We start from the raw sequence: 12929 nt of genomic DNA, 5'->3' as shown, positions 1-12929 counted from the left end.
TTTAATTTTGAAAACAGACACGAACACCCGCCCTCTTCGTAACTGACAGTCGCTCTCCCTACCTTCAAAGCCGTACTGAAGGCATATCTCCTCCAAGAGGCCTTCCCTGACTGAACACTTAATTCCTCTTCTCACACTGTCTTTTGCATTGCCCTTGCACTTGGATTTGTTCCCTTTATTCACCCGTACCTCAGCCCCATAGTACTTATGTACGTATCTGTAATTTATTTATTTACATTAATGTCTGTCTCTCCCTCTAGACTGTAAGCTCATTCTGGGCAGGAAACGTGTCTACCAACTTTTATATTGTACTTTCCCAAGCACTTAGTACAGCTCCCTGCACACGGTAAACACTCAGTAAATGCAATTGATTGAAAACATAGCATTTCTTTCTTCTAGCCAAACAATGGAATTTTCCTGAGCATGTTTCTCGTTGTTTTACCCCTGGAATCCATGGCTCACGGTCTTTTCCATGAACTGGGAAACTGTTTAGGAGGAACATGCGTGGGGTACGCTATTGTGATCCCCACCAACTTCTGCAGGTATGGTGACCCGACTTTGTTTCTGAAAGTTTTGACCCACCCCTGAGAGATAACAGTGTTTTAAAGTGAAAGCCCTGTTCTTGAGCATAGATGATTTCCATTGTTTAATTTCCCTACTCCTTAAAGAGCTCCCATTCTGAGTAATGATGAAGTGCTGCTAGTGCAGTTTAGATATTTTATGTGAATTTGGTTGGAGTATTAATTAGCTAGGGCTTAGAAAAGATTAGTGATTTTCCTTAAGGTGACTTCTTTAAGGAGACCTTCTTCTTTTAACAAATATATTTGAAACTATTCGGCTATAACCTGTGTTAAAAAGTTAGCTGATTTTTGTCCTCTGTCGTGTAGTTATTTTTGATGTCATAAATTAATGTGAATAGTCATAGTACTTTGCTCAAAGAAGCAGCATGTTTTTGTCACTGAACTAACCATGTAGCAATCTATTACTGTGTTTTAATTGTCTACAGAATTGTTAGAGAAAGGCTTTCATGCAGATTGGGTGCTCTTGAAAGAGTGCAACTAGTGCAGCTTAAATCAAGTGATTTACTTTTTTTTTACTTTTTCAAGATAAATTTATGACATTCATTCATTCATTCAGTCGTATTTATTGAGCTCTTACTGTGTGCAGAGCACTGTACTAAGCACTTGGGAAGTACAAGTTGGCAACATATAGAGACGATCCCCACCCAACAACGGGCTTACAGTCCAGAAGGGGGATAGATACAATCAATCAATCAATCAATCGTATTTATTGAGCGCTTACTATGTGCAGAGCACTGTACTTATGGTAGTGCTAGTATATGCCAAAAATCCTTCTCTGGCCCCTCGATTACAGTCTTCGTGATATTTCAGATTTGGAGCACTTGGTACTGTAAAAGTCCTTTTTAATCTAATTGAGTGATGGGTAAACATCAATAGATATTTAAAGACGAGACTTTCCATTTTGTGTTTCCAAGTTTTATTCCCAAAACTTTGATTTTCCTCTGACCATTCATTCTTTAACCAAAAACATTACCTCAAGAAACCCTGCTTAGGTCAGATTCAAAAGGCGCATCAGTGCCAGGCCTTGATTTGACCAGTGGGTATGGTGGAAGGGGCAAGAGGATTTCCACCTCCTGGAGCGTGGACCTCTCTCTGGCTTTGCCAGGGTGCCCTTTGAGAAGCCAGATTCTAATTTTCCTTTTGCCCGTGTACCACCATTGGAATGCAGGGAGTCTCCTAAAAATGACTTCATTACACTTGCAGATTTAGTTAATCAACCTAATTCCCTCACGGCCTTTACAAAGCAGTGTTGGAAAGGGCAAGTCAATATAACGAGCAGGTCTCTTTGTAAACTCAGAAAGCGAATGATCCTTCAGACACTAAGCCAACATTTTTTCTCTTTTTTTCCCCTCAGCCCAGACGGGCAGCCAACGCTTCTCCCACCTGACCACGTGCAGGAGTTGAACTTGAGGTCTACAGGCATGCTTAATGCTATCCAGCGATTTTTTGCGTATCACATGATTGAAACGTACGGCTGTGACTATTCTACGAGCGGACTTTCATTTGACACGCTGCATTCCAAACTCAAGTCTTTTCTGGAACTGCGGACTCTGGATGGCCCCAGACACGATACTTACATTTTATATTATAGTGGTCATTCCCATGGCACAGGAGAATGGGCCCTAGCAGGTAATATGCTTTGTATTTCTGTACTGAAAATGGTATGGGTCCGTGCCTCTGACTTATCTGAAAAAAAGATGAATATTGTGGAAAGGCAGAATTTTCCAGGTTTGGTATTTTCTGTTGCTAATGGTAAATCAAGCTTGTGTTTTGATTGTTTAATTTTTTTTATAGAGCTGGCATTGGAGCATCACATGGAAAATGTCATTCATTCAGTTTTATTGAGCACTTACTGTGTGCAGAGCACTGTACTAAGCACTTGGGAGAGTACAATACAACAATAAGCAGTCACATTGCTTGCCCACAATGATCTTACAGTCTAGAGGGGAGAAGCACATTAATATAAATAAACAAATTACAGATATTTACCTAAGTGCTGTGGGGCTGGTTGCCGGTGGACTCCCGGAGGCGGGGGGAAGAAAGGGAGCAAATCAGGACGACCCGGGAGTGGGAGAAGAGGAAAGAGGGGGATTATTCAGGGAAGCCCTTCTGGAGAAGATGTGGCTTCAGTAAATCAGATTAAAAACTAGCCTTTTAATTTCCAGGAAAGGTTGCTTAATGGAACAATTTAAGGACGAAAATGGTCCCTCAAAAAATCTGATCAGTAATAGATCCCTGGAACCCCCAGGTTTCCAATACTGAAAGTCCTGTGTGTGTATTTTAAAAATTACCCAACTTCTGTGAATGGCGGAAATTCTAAGTCTCATCTAACAGGCTTTTGGATGTTTGCAGGCTTCCCCTCCCACTCCCCTCAACTCTGTCCCTATTTTACTCACCTAAAGGGCAACTCTGTGTGCACATCAAGTTGGGCATATCACTATATATTCTACCTACAATTTTGTCAAGATTAGAGAATATTTATCCAACTAAAGGAGTTTTTTTAGCTATAAAATACTGCAGTTTCAGAACTAAAGGTCTGCATGTGTGTGGAGGTGGAAGGTGTGAGTTCTTCCATACAAGTCTTCTTTAATGTGGGCTTTTTCAGGAAGGCAGGTCCCTGCCTAATAGTAGAACTGGGTATAGTCCCTACTCCAGAAATGAGAAGAGATTTCCACTACTGCCATTTGTATTTGAAAAAGCGGAAACATCCAGGGGTGTTTTCTTTTTTTAAAATAATAATAGTGTTTGTTAAGTGCTTACTGTGTGTCAAGCACTAAGTTCTGGATAATGTAGGGTAACAGTTCGGACACAGTCCCTGGCCCTTATGGGGCTTGTCTAAGTATGAGGGAGAAAAGGTATTGAAGTGTTTAGTACAGTGCTCTGCACACATTAAGTGCTCAATAAATACAATTGAATGAATAAATTTCCATTTTAAACTGTTGATAGCATCTGAAGGGTGACTAAGAGGTCATGGGTTCGAATTCTGGCTGTGCCACTTGCCAGCTGTGTGACTTCGGGCAAGTCACTTAACTTCTCTGTGCCTCAGTTCCCTCATTGGTAAAATGGGGATAAAGACTGTGAGCCCCACAGGGGACAACCTGATATCCTTGTATCTGCCCCAGTGCTTAGAACAGTGCTTGGCACATAGTAAGCGCTTGATAAACACAATCATTATTATTGCTATTATTATTAATATAGGAGTTTGGAGAAAGGGATCTTTCTAGACCAGCATTATTGGAAAGATGGAACAAATTTCATGCAGGTGTCTCATTTTCATTGTTTTTCAGGAATGCTAAATATGCCATCACTTGGGAATTTTTGGTCCATTTAGATCACTGGTCTCATTAAGCATGGCAAATGTGTCTCTTAGGGTGGGGAAGGGAGTGTTCCCTTAAATTTGATCCAATTCATTTTCTCTTGAATGGGTGTCTCTAACAATGGGCGTTATTAGTGAAATGTGTTTGAGAGCCATATTTGAAGGCTGAAACAGTGTGGCCTTGTGGAAAGAGCATAAGACTGGGAATTAGAAGACCTGGGTTCTAATTCTGACCCTGTCACTTGTCTTCTGTGTGACCTTGAGCAAGTCACTTAACCTCTCTGGGGCTCAGTTTCCTCATCTGTAAAGTGGGCATTAAATCCTATTTGTCCTTACCTTGACTGTGAGGCCCATGTGGCACCGGAACTGTGTCCAACCTGATTATCTAGTATTTAACCTAGTGCTTAGAACAGAGCTTGGCACTTAGCATTTGACAAAGTATTATTATTAAGATGGGACTGGAAAGGAGAAAGATTCGAAGTAGGGTTGCTGTAATAGATCAATGACCCTAGAAGAAGATAGCTCCTGGGAAAGAGCAGAGGAAGCTAAGAGTAGCTGAAAATCAGAAGTGTGGGTTGGAGTCAGAGAAGAACCGAGGGAGTCCGTAAAAACAGTCTCTGAAATCGATTGAATATTGAAAAATAAGGCAGCATACTTACTGACTTATTTATAAGTCAGGGTAGAATAGGGGTCTTGTTTTCTAGAATTATAGATAAATTGCAGTATCATTCCCTCAAAGGTAAGGTTTAGAAATGTTCAGGTTCATGCCAAAATGAAAGCTTAAGTGATGTACCTCCCCCTTCTAGACTGAGCCCACTGTTGGGTAGGGACTGTCTCTATATGTTGCCAACTTGTACTTCCCAAGCGCTTAGTACAGTGCTCTGCACACAGTAAGCGCTCAATAAATACGATTGATTGATTGATTGATTGATGTACCTGAGAAGCAGTGTGGCCTAATGGATAGAGCACGGGCATGGGAGTCAGAAAGAACTGGGTTCTAACCCAACTCTGCAGCTTGTCTTCTAGGTGACCTTGGACCAGTCACTTCTCTGTGCCTCAGTTACCCCATCTTTAAAATGGAGATTAAGACTGAGAGCCCCATGTGGGACCGGGACTGTATCCCACCTGATTATCTTGTAGCTACCCCAGAGCTTAGTACAGTGCCTGGCACATACTAAGCACTTAACTAATATTATTATTATCACCTATAATTCCCTGTCACTTGTTTTCCACAGTGTTGCACTGAGGGCTCTTTTTCAAACCCTGTGGTCTGTACCATGACTACTCACAAGTCGGCACCTTGAAAGGGAGGAAGAGGGAGGTTCAAAATGGCAGGCTCACTGGGAGTCCAACGAACTGTCCTGTTCTTAAATAAAATGGAGGCCTGATTTCTGAAATCTGGCATGACCGCATCAGTAATCCCAGTTTTTCTTTTTCCTTCAGAGTCTCGTTTAAAAATAGTGATGGGATAAGTGGGCAGAATAATAAACAAAGCACTCTCCTTAGCCAGTGTTGACAAGTTTGAATGTCAAACGAGAACAAGTGAAGCGCAAGTTAGGCTTGCTAGATGAAGATTTCACTAGAGTGAAGTGTGAATTTGAGTACATTTGAGGAGGAGGAAACAGACAGGCTTGCCAGTGGAGGGGCCCTGAGGGGAAAAAAATTAGGGGTCAAGGATAAAAACAGATTTTAAAGCAACATCTTCCCTCTAATTGCATGCCTGACTATAATCAGGACATTTTTCATGGACATTTTGAAGTGCTTAGAAGTAGGTACTACCATTATAGAGGGGTTCATCTTCAAGACAGGCAGATTCAATTTCTTGCCGATATCACGGTCGGAATGAATTGATAGAGATGATTATCCTCCTAGAAGAGGACCAGAGTGCAGTGGACTCCACTTTAGGTCTCAGGGGCGAGTGGAAAGCTTCGCTGCTGGTGAAAGAAAGTGGTTGCGAGTCCTAGTATTTGAAACCCAAAAGGGAGATGGAGACCTTGTTCACTGCTGGGAAGGAATGGGGAAAGCAGTCTGTGATGTGTTTCGGAAATAAAATGGGCGCTACCAGCAGTTTGGGCTAAATGGCAGCATTTAATTTCGGCCAGAATCCAGACTCTACGTAGACAGGCAGAAACACAGAGCAAACCAAATAGGGAAGAAAGGAGCCGGTAGAATGCAATGGCTTGCTCATGCTATAATGAAATGAGATCTAAATGAAGGGGAGCGGTACTTCAGAGAAGCGAGAGCAGCCGCAGAGTGTCTCCAGCCTTCTGCCCTGAAGGGTGTTTGTTGAAATAATTGTGCGGAGTTTGTCTGACAGAGATGTTTTGTGGCAGATGGAACAGCCGGTGATTAGCTCAGCTAATCCATACCATCCTCGGACCTCTGGAGGGGTTCAGAAAGCTGGCGACAATGAAACGGAGCATTTGGCCGCAGCCGAGAATGGGATGTGTTCTGGAAGCTTCAGCGGTTGTGTAGTGCGTCACCAACACTGTTTTTCTTTGTGCTGAAATGTGTCTTGTGAGAGACTCTTTTTGTAGGTCCCGAACCAGGTTTGTTCATTGTTAGTGCTGAGACGTAGTGATGAATGAAAGGCAGGTCCGGCATGAAGTATGTGGCGTAGAACAGCTTGGGAGGTCATATTTACTGACTGAATGCAAAAGGCAAGCACTGGATTATAGTTGTCTGTGGTATTGGATCCGTTGACTCACTTGTTCCGTGAAGGAAACGGCAGTTTCTGAGGGAGACTTAGATTCTGCAGCAAAATGCCTGGGCTTTCGAGTCGTTGAGATGATGGTACCCATTGTTTGAGGGTTTGTGAAAAAGCTAAAACATTTCCGATGATCGGTTCCTGTTTTCCTCCCCTTCGCCCTTGGCATACCCTGCGGTCAGAGGAAGACCTGCCCTCTGGGAGCCAGGAGAGTACACCAAACCAGAAATTTCTGCACTCAAAAGGAACCGGGGGAGGGATCTGTGGTTGGCACCAATGAGGTCATTCAAGCCTTGCCCACATCCATTCCTAATTTTAGTGAAAATCCCCCGGTGGATCTGATTGGCCTTGTAGATTCCTAAAAGAGGTCTTCTGATCAGTGCCTGGGAAAAGTTTAGGATGAGGCAAAATGAAATCCCAAACTTGAAATCCATACCTCCTCTTTTTGAGGAAATTTAATAGAGGTAGATAGCAGTTTTGCCTAGTTGCCCCAGAAACCTAAATTATAGGGGGCCAGGACTCTTTAGCTAGGGTAACTAACCGCGACTTAAAAGAGATCTCCATGCTGGGTGTTGCTTTGCCAGAAAAGTGGGTTCTCTGGGCCTCTGCTGGGACACTGCCCTGATCCTCAGCTGAATTTTGGGACCAGGGCAGCTTTAAATAGAAATACCCAAAACAAGGACAGGAGAGCTGCTAATTTAGTCAAATGAAGTGCACCAGAGATATTTTCAGAACAGATTACCCCGATGTAACTTCTGCTGTCCAGTTATCAGAGAGCTATGACAGTTCTTCCATATATCTGTTTTAAAGCAAATGGAGTCAGTTGTTTGATTCAAAAGTGGTTGAGTCTAGTTTGAAGAAGTCATACCAACACAAACCCCAATCTGTTTCTCCACATCCACTGTAAATTCTCAAGAAGATGGCAAGTCAGAGTTTCTGTGATCTGTCCGAAGGCCTTAAAAGAGACTGCCGTGCTTCATCGGTTGAATTTTTCTCTCTTACAGGGGGAGACGTATTAAGCCTGGACACCCTTTTAGAATGGTGGAGAGAGAAGAATGGGTCTTCCTGTTCCCGACTCCTCATTGTGTTAGACTGCGAGAACTCCACGCCTTGGGTTAAGGCAGTCAGAAAGGTCGATGACCAGTATGTTGCGGTGCAAGGAGCAACGATGGCCAAAGTGGTGGACGTTGAAGAAGCCGACCCTGTTCAGCTAGGCGATTTCACCAAGGAGTGGGTAGAATACAACTGTAACCCAAACAACATCATCAGCTGGACCGAAAAGGGACGTACCGTGAAAGCGGCGTATGGGGTGTCCAAACGCTGGAGTGACTATACGCTTCATTTGCCAACCGGAAGCGATATGGCCAAGCACTGGATGCTTTACTTTCCCCATATTACCTATCCATTGGTGCACTTAGCAAACTGGTTTTGTGGTCTGAATCTTTTCTGGGTGTGCAGAGTTTGCTTCAGGTGTTTAAAAAGATTTAAAATGAGTTGGTTTCTTCCTGCCGTGCTGGACACGGGACAAGGCTTCAAACTTGTCCGATCATAATCGGGAACCAGAGGTGGGACGTGATCTGGGAGACGTTATCTGGGTGTCCTCGCAATCAACCGCAACTAAATGGCCATTGTTACTTTCGGATGATATTCTGCTACTTCCATTGCCCCCACTGATTTATCTTAAGCAGTCGCAGTATATGCAAGGGATTGGAATCTAAATCGATTGCTGTTAAAAATGGTTTTCGTGTAGCGGACTTGCTTTCAAGTTTAGGGCAAGTTCCAAAGATCTATTAGAGGTCACCACACCTTTGGAGAGCTAGAAAGCTCATTGCTCAGAAAGCAGTCCGCTTTCCCTGCTCAGAACTCACCAGCATCACCCCTCAGGCCCTGTTTGTCTAGCTGCTGGATTAGCGAAGAGCAGGGGTAGTTGGCTACCGCTGTTGGACCACTGTGGCCATGAAAGGCCTTCCTCTGGGACTAGAGTCACAGACTGAGTCGAATCTCTTGTCGCAAAAGGATCGCAAACCCACTCTCCCTCGGATGGGAATTGGGAATGACTCTTCTTCCCAACACCAGTTTTAAGTCACAAAGACTAAGCAGACCGGCCTGGCTCAAATGTCTGCTGGATCTGATTTCCACGATTAAAATCTGAAAGTATTAGAAAGGCTCCCAAGGACCCAAAATGATCCATTTGGTTAGCGATCCCGACAGTTCACGCAGGCAGCTCCTGCCTTCGCAGCGGGCAATATGTTGATCGCAGGAACTGGGTAACCTTACGGGGCTGTTATCTCAGGGTTATTTAATGGTTTTCGTGCCAAAAAAAAAAGTTCCTGGATGCAGATTTTGTTCATAGACGGTGCTTTGGAAAGATCACGTATTTTCCAAGTGGGGATTTGAGCTGTATGTGAAAAGGATTTTCCACCTTATTGACACTCAGCAATCCTCCCTTAAAATTTCTCTTTTAAATCTTATTGCAAATGTATTTGTAGCACTGTCTTGCTAAAACAGGTAAGGGGGAGGTGATTTTGCCCTAAACATGGAGTCTGTTCAGCGTGGCAGTTGTGATGGTGCCAAAAGTAAGTTTTAGCTTTAGGCTAAGCATGTTTTTGAGGAAATCTGTCACTGCCTAATGAGATCGGGCAGCTGTGGAGTCTCCAGTCACATGCCTCAGGTCCCATTCATATTCTTAATCTTGAGATACCAGGTAGGTTTTAGCTAGCACAGTGAGTAGTCAAATTCTTGAGGTCCAGGTGAATGTCTGATTTTGGGGTCTGTTGCCACTGCTGCTTATTTAAATTAGGAAGTTCCTTATAATGAAGGATCATTTCTTCAGCTTCCAAGAAATCAAGTAGTGCCTCGACCTTGGTCTCTTCCCTCCTCTTGAGGATTTACTTAAGTAATATGTCAGAAAAGGACACACACCCCTTTCCCTGAATCACTGCTCTGGGCCCTTCACGTTTTCATGTGGGGTATGTTAGTAAGCATAATGCACTGTCTTAGACATTGTTTTCCTAGTGTCTAAGACAATCTGTGATCCATTTCTTTAAGTTTTTAATGACATCTGCTGTTATGGTTTGAAGCAACTGAAAAGAGTCAGGGTGAATGCAGGCTAAATCCTTGAGGCCTCAAGGTGTACACAATGGTCTGAATTTTTCAGTTATGTCAGGCCCTAAAATAAATCCCATTTGCCTGAAATACTCGGATAAGGAAGGCCAAATTATATTTTTTCCAAGATATAATTTTCCCAGCCTCTGACACTTGACATATCCCTCTTTTAGGCTTTAAGAGTAGTCATTCTATTTTTGAGTGTGGACGGCTCTTTGTTGAAAAAATATTTTGCCGATTTGAGGAATGATTTGAAAGTGCCATGTAATGAGACTAGACAGTTTGTGGTAGTGGAATTGAGGCAAACTAGTGGCTACCCCAAGAGCCGAATTATCCAGTAAGCTAAACATCCTTCCGCAAATTCCCCCTAAGATCCTGTATCAGGAAAAGTAGTTTAACAAGAAAGTGTCTCTCTGCAACAGAAAGGCAAATTTCCCCACAGCCTTATGTTTCGAGCTGTCGCTCTTGTAGCCACAAAGATATGTTTCTGAAGACAAAGACTAAACAGGAATCACATGTTTCGAGTCACTTAAAGTCAAAGATACTTTCGGTTGTTTTTTGATAAGTTTTATAAATTCTGGCGGGTAGCGCTGCTTCTGGAGACCCTAGGTCAAGAAAGTGATGCTGAGGGAGTGTGACTTGAGCTCCTTGCCTATTGGAGCCGGGTTTGGAATCACTCCTGCCAAAGAAAGCGAGATCTCTCATCCGAGACTCAGCTAGAAGCCGCAGCTCTGGGAATGTTATTGAGGCTGCACCGTGGATTAGAGGAAGCCCAGTGAGAAACAGTATATTTGCCAAGTGATCCGTCCAGGGAATTAGAGAAAAAGAAAGATGGAGGTTTGAATATACTGAGTCGTCGGTGAAGGTATCGTACTTCCGCGTACTCTCTAGGAAGAGATATAACTGTAGAGTTATTATTTTTCAGATCCTTCGGTATCGGTTTCAGGTACCTTAAAGCAAACCTTCCACCTCACCGATATCAGCTGCTCCATCCAGCGTAACTGGACAGCTCCCCTCAAACCGGGTTGTTGAGGTGGGACTGGAGTGGTCCGCGAGCAGAGGCTGTAAGAATTGGCAGGTGGAGCGTAGGTGACACGCACAAAGCCCCAAGTCATCTATCCTGTTTCGATTTTTTCAGTCATCCTTTTGGAAAGTTGGTACTTGTCTTTTATTACAAGACGAAGCCGTTCTTCCCGTGATGGCTTGGATCGCCGTTCCGTAGCTCCGTCGCTCGCACTTCCTGCGTTTCCATCGTTCACAACTACACGGTGTTGTGGTAAAGCCCTGTTTCCAGAAAGGCCACTTTACAACCAGCGTTTTCTTAGAAGAGTATACTTTTAAAGAGACTGTTCATTAAAAACATATTTGAATTTCACTGGGCTTTTGTCCTACTAGATTCTCCTTATGTTGGATCCTATTTATAAAGGAACGTATGTAATGTTTTTCTTAAATATATTTGCCGTTTTGGATACTGGCCTCTAATTTTGGTTCTTTCATAATTGTAACTTGGTCTTTTAGGTGGGATCAGCCATTACCTGCAGCCATTTTATTATCAACTGAAATCCGGCAAAAAGGTGGGATCTAATATTGCCTTACATGTCTTTAAATATATGTCATCTATGGCTGTAGCATTTTGGTTCTCAGCAGATATGGAAGTCCAAAAGGGTGAAGTACTTTCAGCTCTATGTGTGTTTTTGCAAAACAGAATAACCATTTCTTAGTCCACAGCAAGCAGATTATTTTTCAAAGGCAGAATTATGCAACTCTGGTTGAAAAAAGCTTGGCACATTTCATATTTCTAAGAAATGAATTTGTGCAATTTCTTAAATTAGGCAAGAAAAAATATTGACTAGGCTGAAGACACCTTACAAATAGGTGCCCAAACACCCCTGCACCATAGTGCTAATATGCTTTTCAGTTGTGTGTTGCTTCCCCCTAAGAAGTATATAGTTCAACTGAAGACTTTAGCAACCATAAATGACTCAGTAAAAGAAAAGACTGAGTACTGAAAAAAGATTAGGGAAATTGGATATAACATTAACCACAAGTAAATTGCAGAGAAAGCAATGTGTGATTCATGAAAAAAAACAGAATTACTGGCAATCTAAATTGAGAAACTGCAGATAAATTCAAATCCTGATTTATTTGTTTCTTTGTTAACTTTTCACAAATTGCAGTAGAAGGAAATTATAAGAAAGTTTAAGCTTTTCAACATAGCGTAGTTTCCAGCTGTATTGCATTAGTAAAATTCTGACCAGAGGTGTGTCAGGTTGACCACCTGAAAATAAACACATTGTCATCACCAGGCAATAAAAGCCATTCTCATTTGTTTCTGAAGATACTTCTTGTTTCTTAATGATTTTATTAGCCTCTGGAAAGGATATGCAGTAAGGATTCATTCGTTAGCATTTATTGGGCTCCTGTAATCGGAGTTTGGGAGCATACAATAAAAATAAAAGACATGCTCCCTGCCCTCAAAGAGCTTGCAGTCAGTTATTAAAGCTTACGGTCTAATTGGAGAGACCAGCAGATATAAATTGTATACATGAATTAGAAAGAAGGGTACCACTGGTTAAAACCAAAGAAGAAAATGAATATGAGAATAACTAATAGATATGAATGGATGAAGGCTCCCGTCAGGGACAACCATCAAGCCTGAGAATTCAGGACCGAATATTTGATAGCAACCAGAGGCTTGCACAGCCCCAATCACATTCATTTCTGCCTGGTGTGTTCACAGGCATGTGAGTGCCACACACTTAAATGCGTCCAATAATTTTTTATAGAACCCATTTATGGGCAAAGTGCTGTCAGCATAGGTCCCATGCCTCAGTGCCATCCACCATCAGATGGCTACCAGAGAAGCTGCCTCTGTAGCTTCTGGGGATTTTGCTGCCCACATTAACCAACTGTTTTCAGGGTTCCTGATGAACATATCCAAAACGCTATCACCTTAGAGGGTTCTTTGGTCAGAAAAAAATCTTCTTCAGCAGCAGGCATCATTTCCCTACTTCAGCGTGTTTCACTCACACCAACCGCCCCCCTCCATCATGGGAAAGTGAGAGGAGAAGTAAAAGTATTTATTGAGTGCCCACTTGGTGCAATGTACGAAGTGCCTGGGAAGCACAAAACAAGCAAGGGACCCATTATTGAGGGTAATAATAATAATGATGGTATTCGTTAAGCGCTTACTATGTGCCAAGCAGTGGGTAAAATGTTA

The 12929-nt window shown here is 42.7% G+C and overlaps 1 protein-coding gene across 1 annotated transcript in view; it reads left to right on the top strand.

Annotated features, from left to right (window-relative positions):
* TMEM168 (transmembrane protein 168) overlaps nucleotides 1-11084 on the top strand; it is a 34276-nt gene extending 23192 nt beyond the window's left edge. The window contains exons 3-5 of the mRNA XM_038752498.1: nucleotides 400-542; nucleotides 1936-2210; nucleotides 7609-11084. Of these exons, the coding sequence (XP_038608426.1) occupies nucleotides 400-542; nucleotides 1936-2210; nucleotides 7609-8156 (966 nt within the window). The 3' untranslated portion in view covers nucleotides 8157-11084. The remainder of the gene's footprint in view (nucleotides 1-399; nucleotides 543-1935; nucleotides 2211-7608) is intronic.
* The last annotated feature ends 1845 nt before the right edge of the window (nucleotides 11085-12929 follow it).

The sequence above is a fragment of the Tachyglossus aculeatus genome, chromosome 10 (assembly GCF_015852505.1).
Source record: "Tachyglossus aculeatus isolate mTacAcu1 chromosome 10, mTacAcu1.pri, whole genome shotgun sequence".
Classification (NCBI taxonomy): Eukaryota; Metazoa; Chordata; class Mammalia; order Monotremata; family Tachyglossidae; genus Tachyglossus; species Tachyglossus aculeatus.
This window is presented reverse-complemented; position numbering and strand designations above follow the sequence as displayed.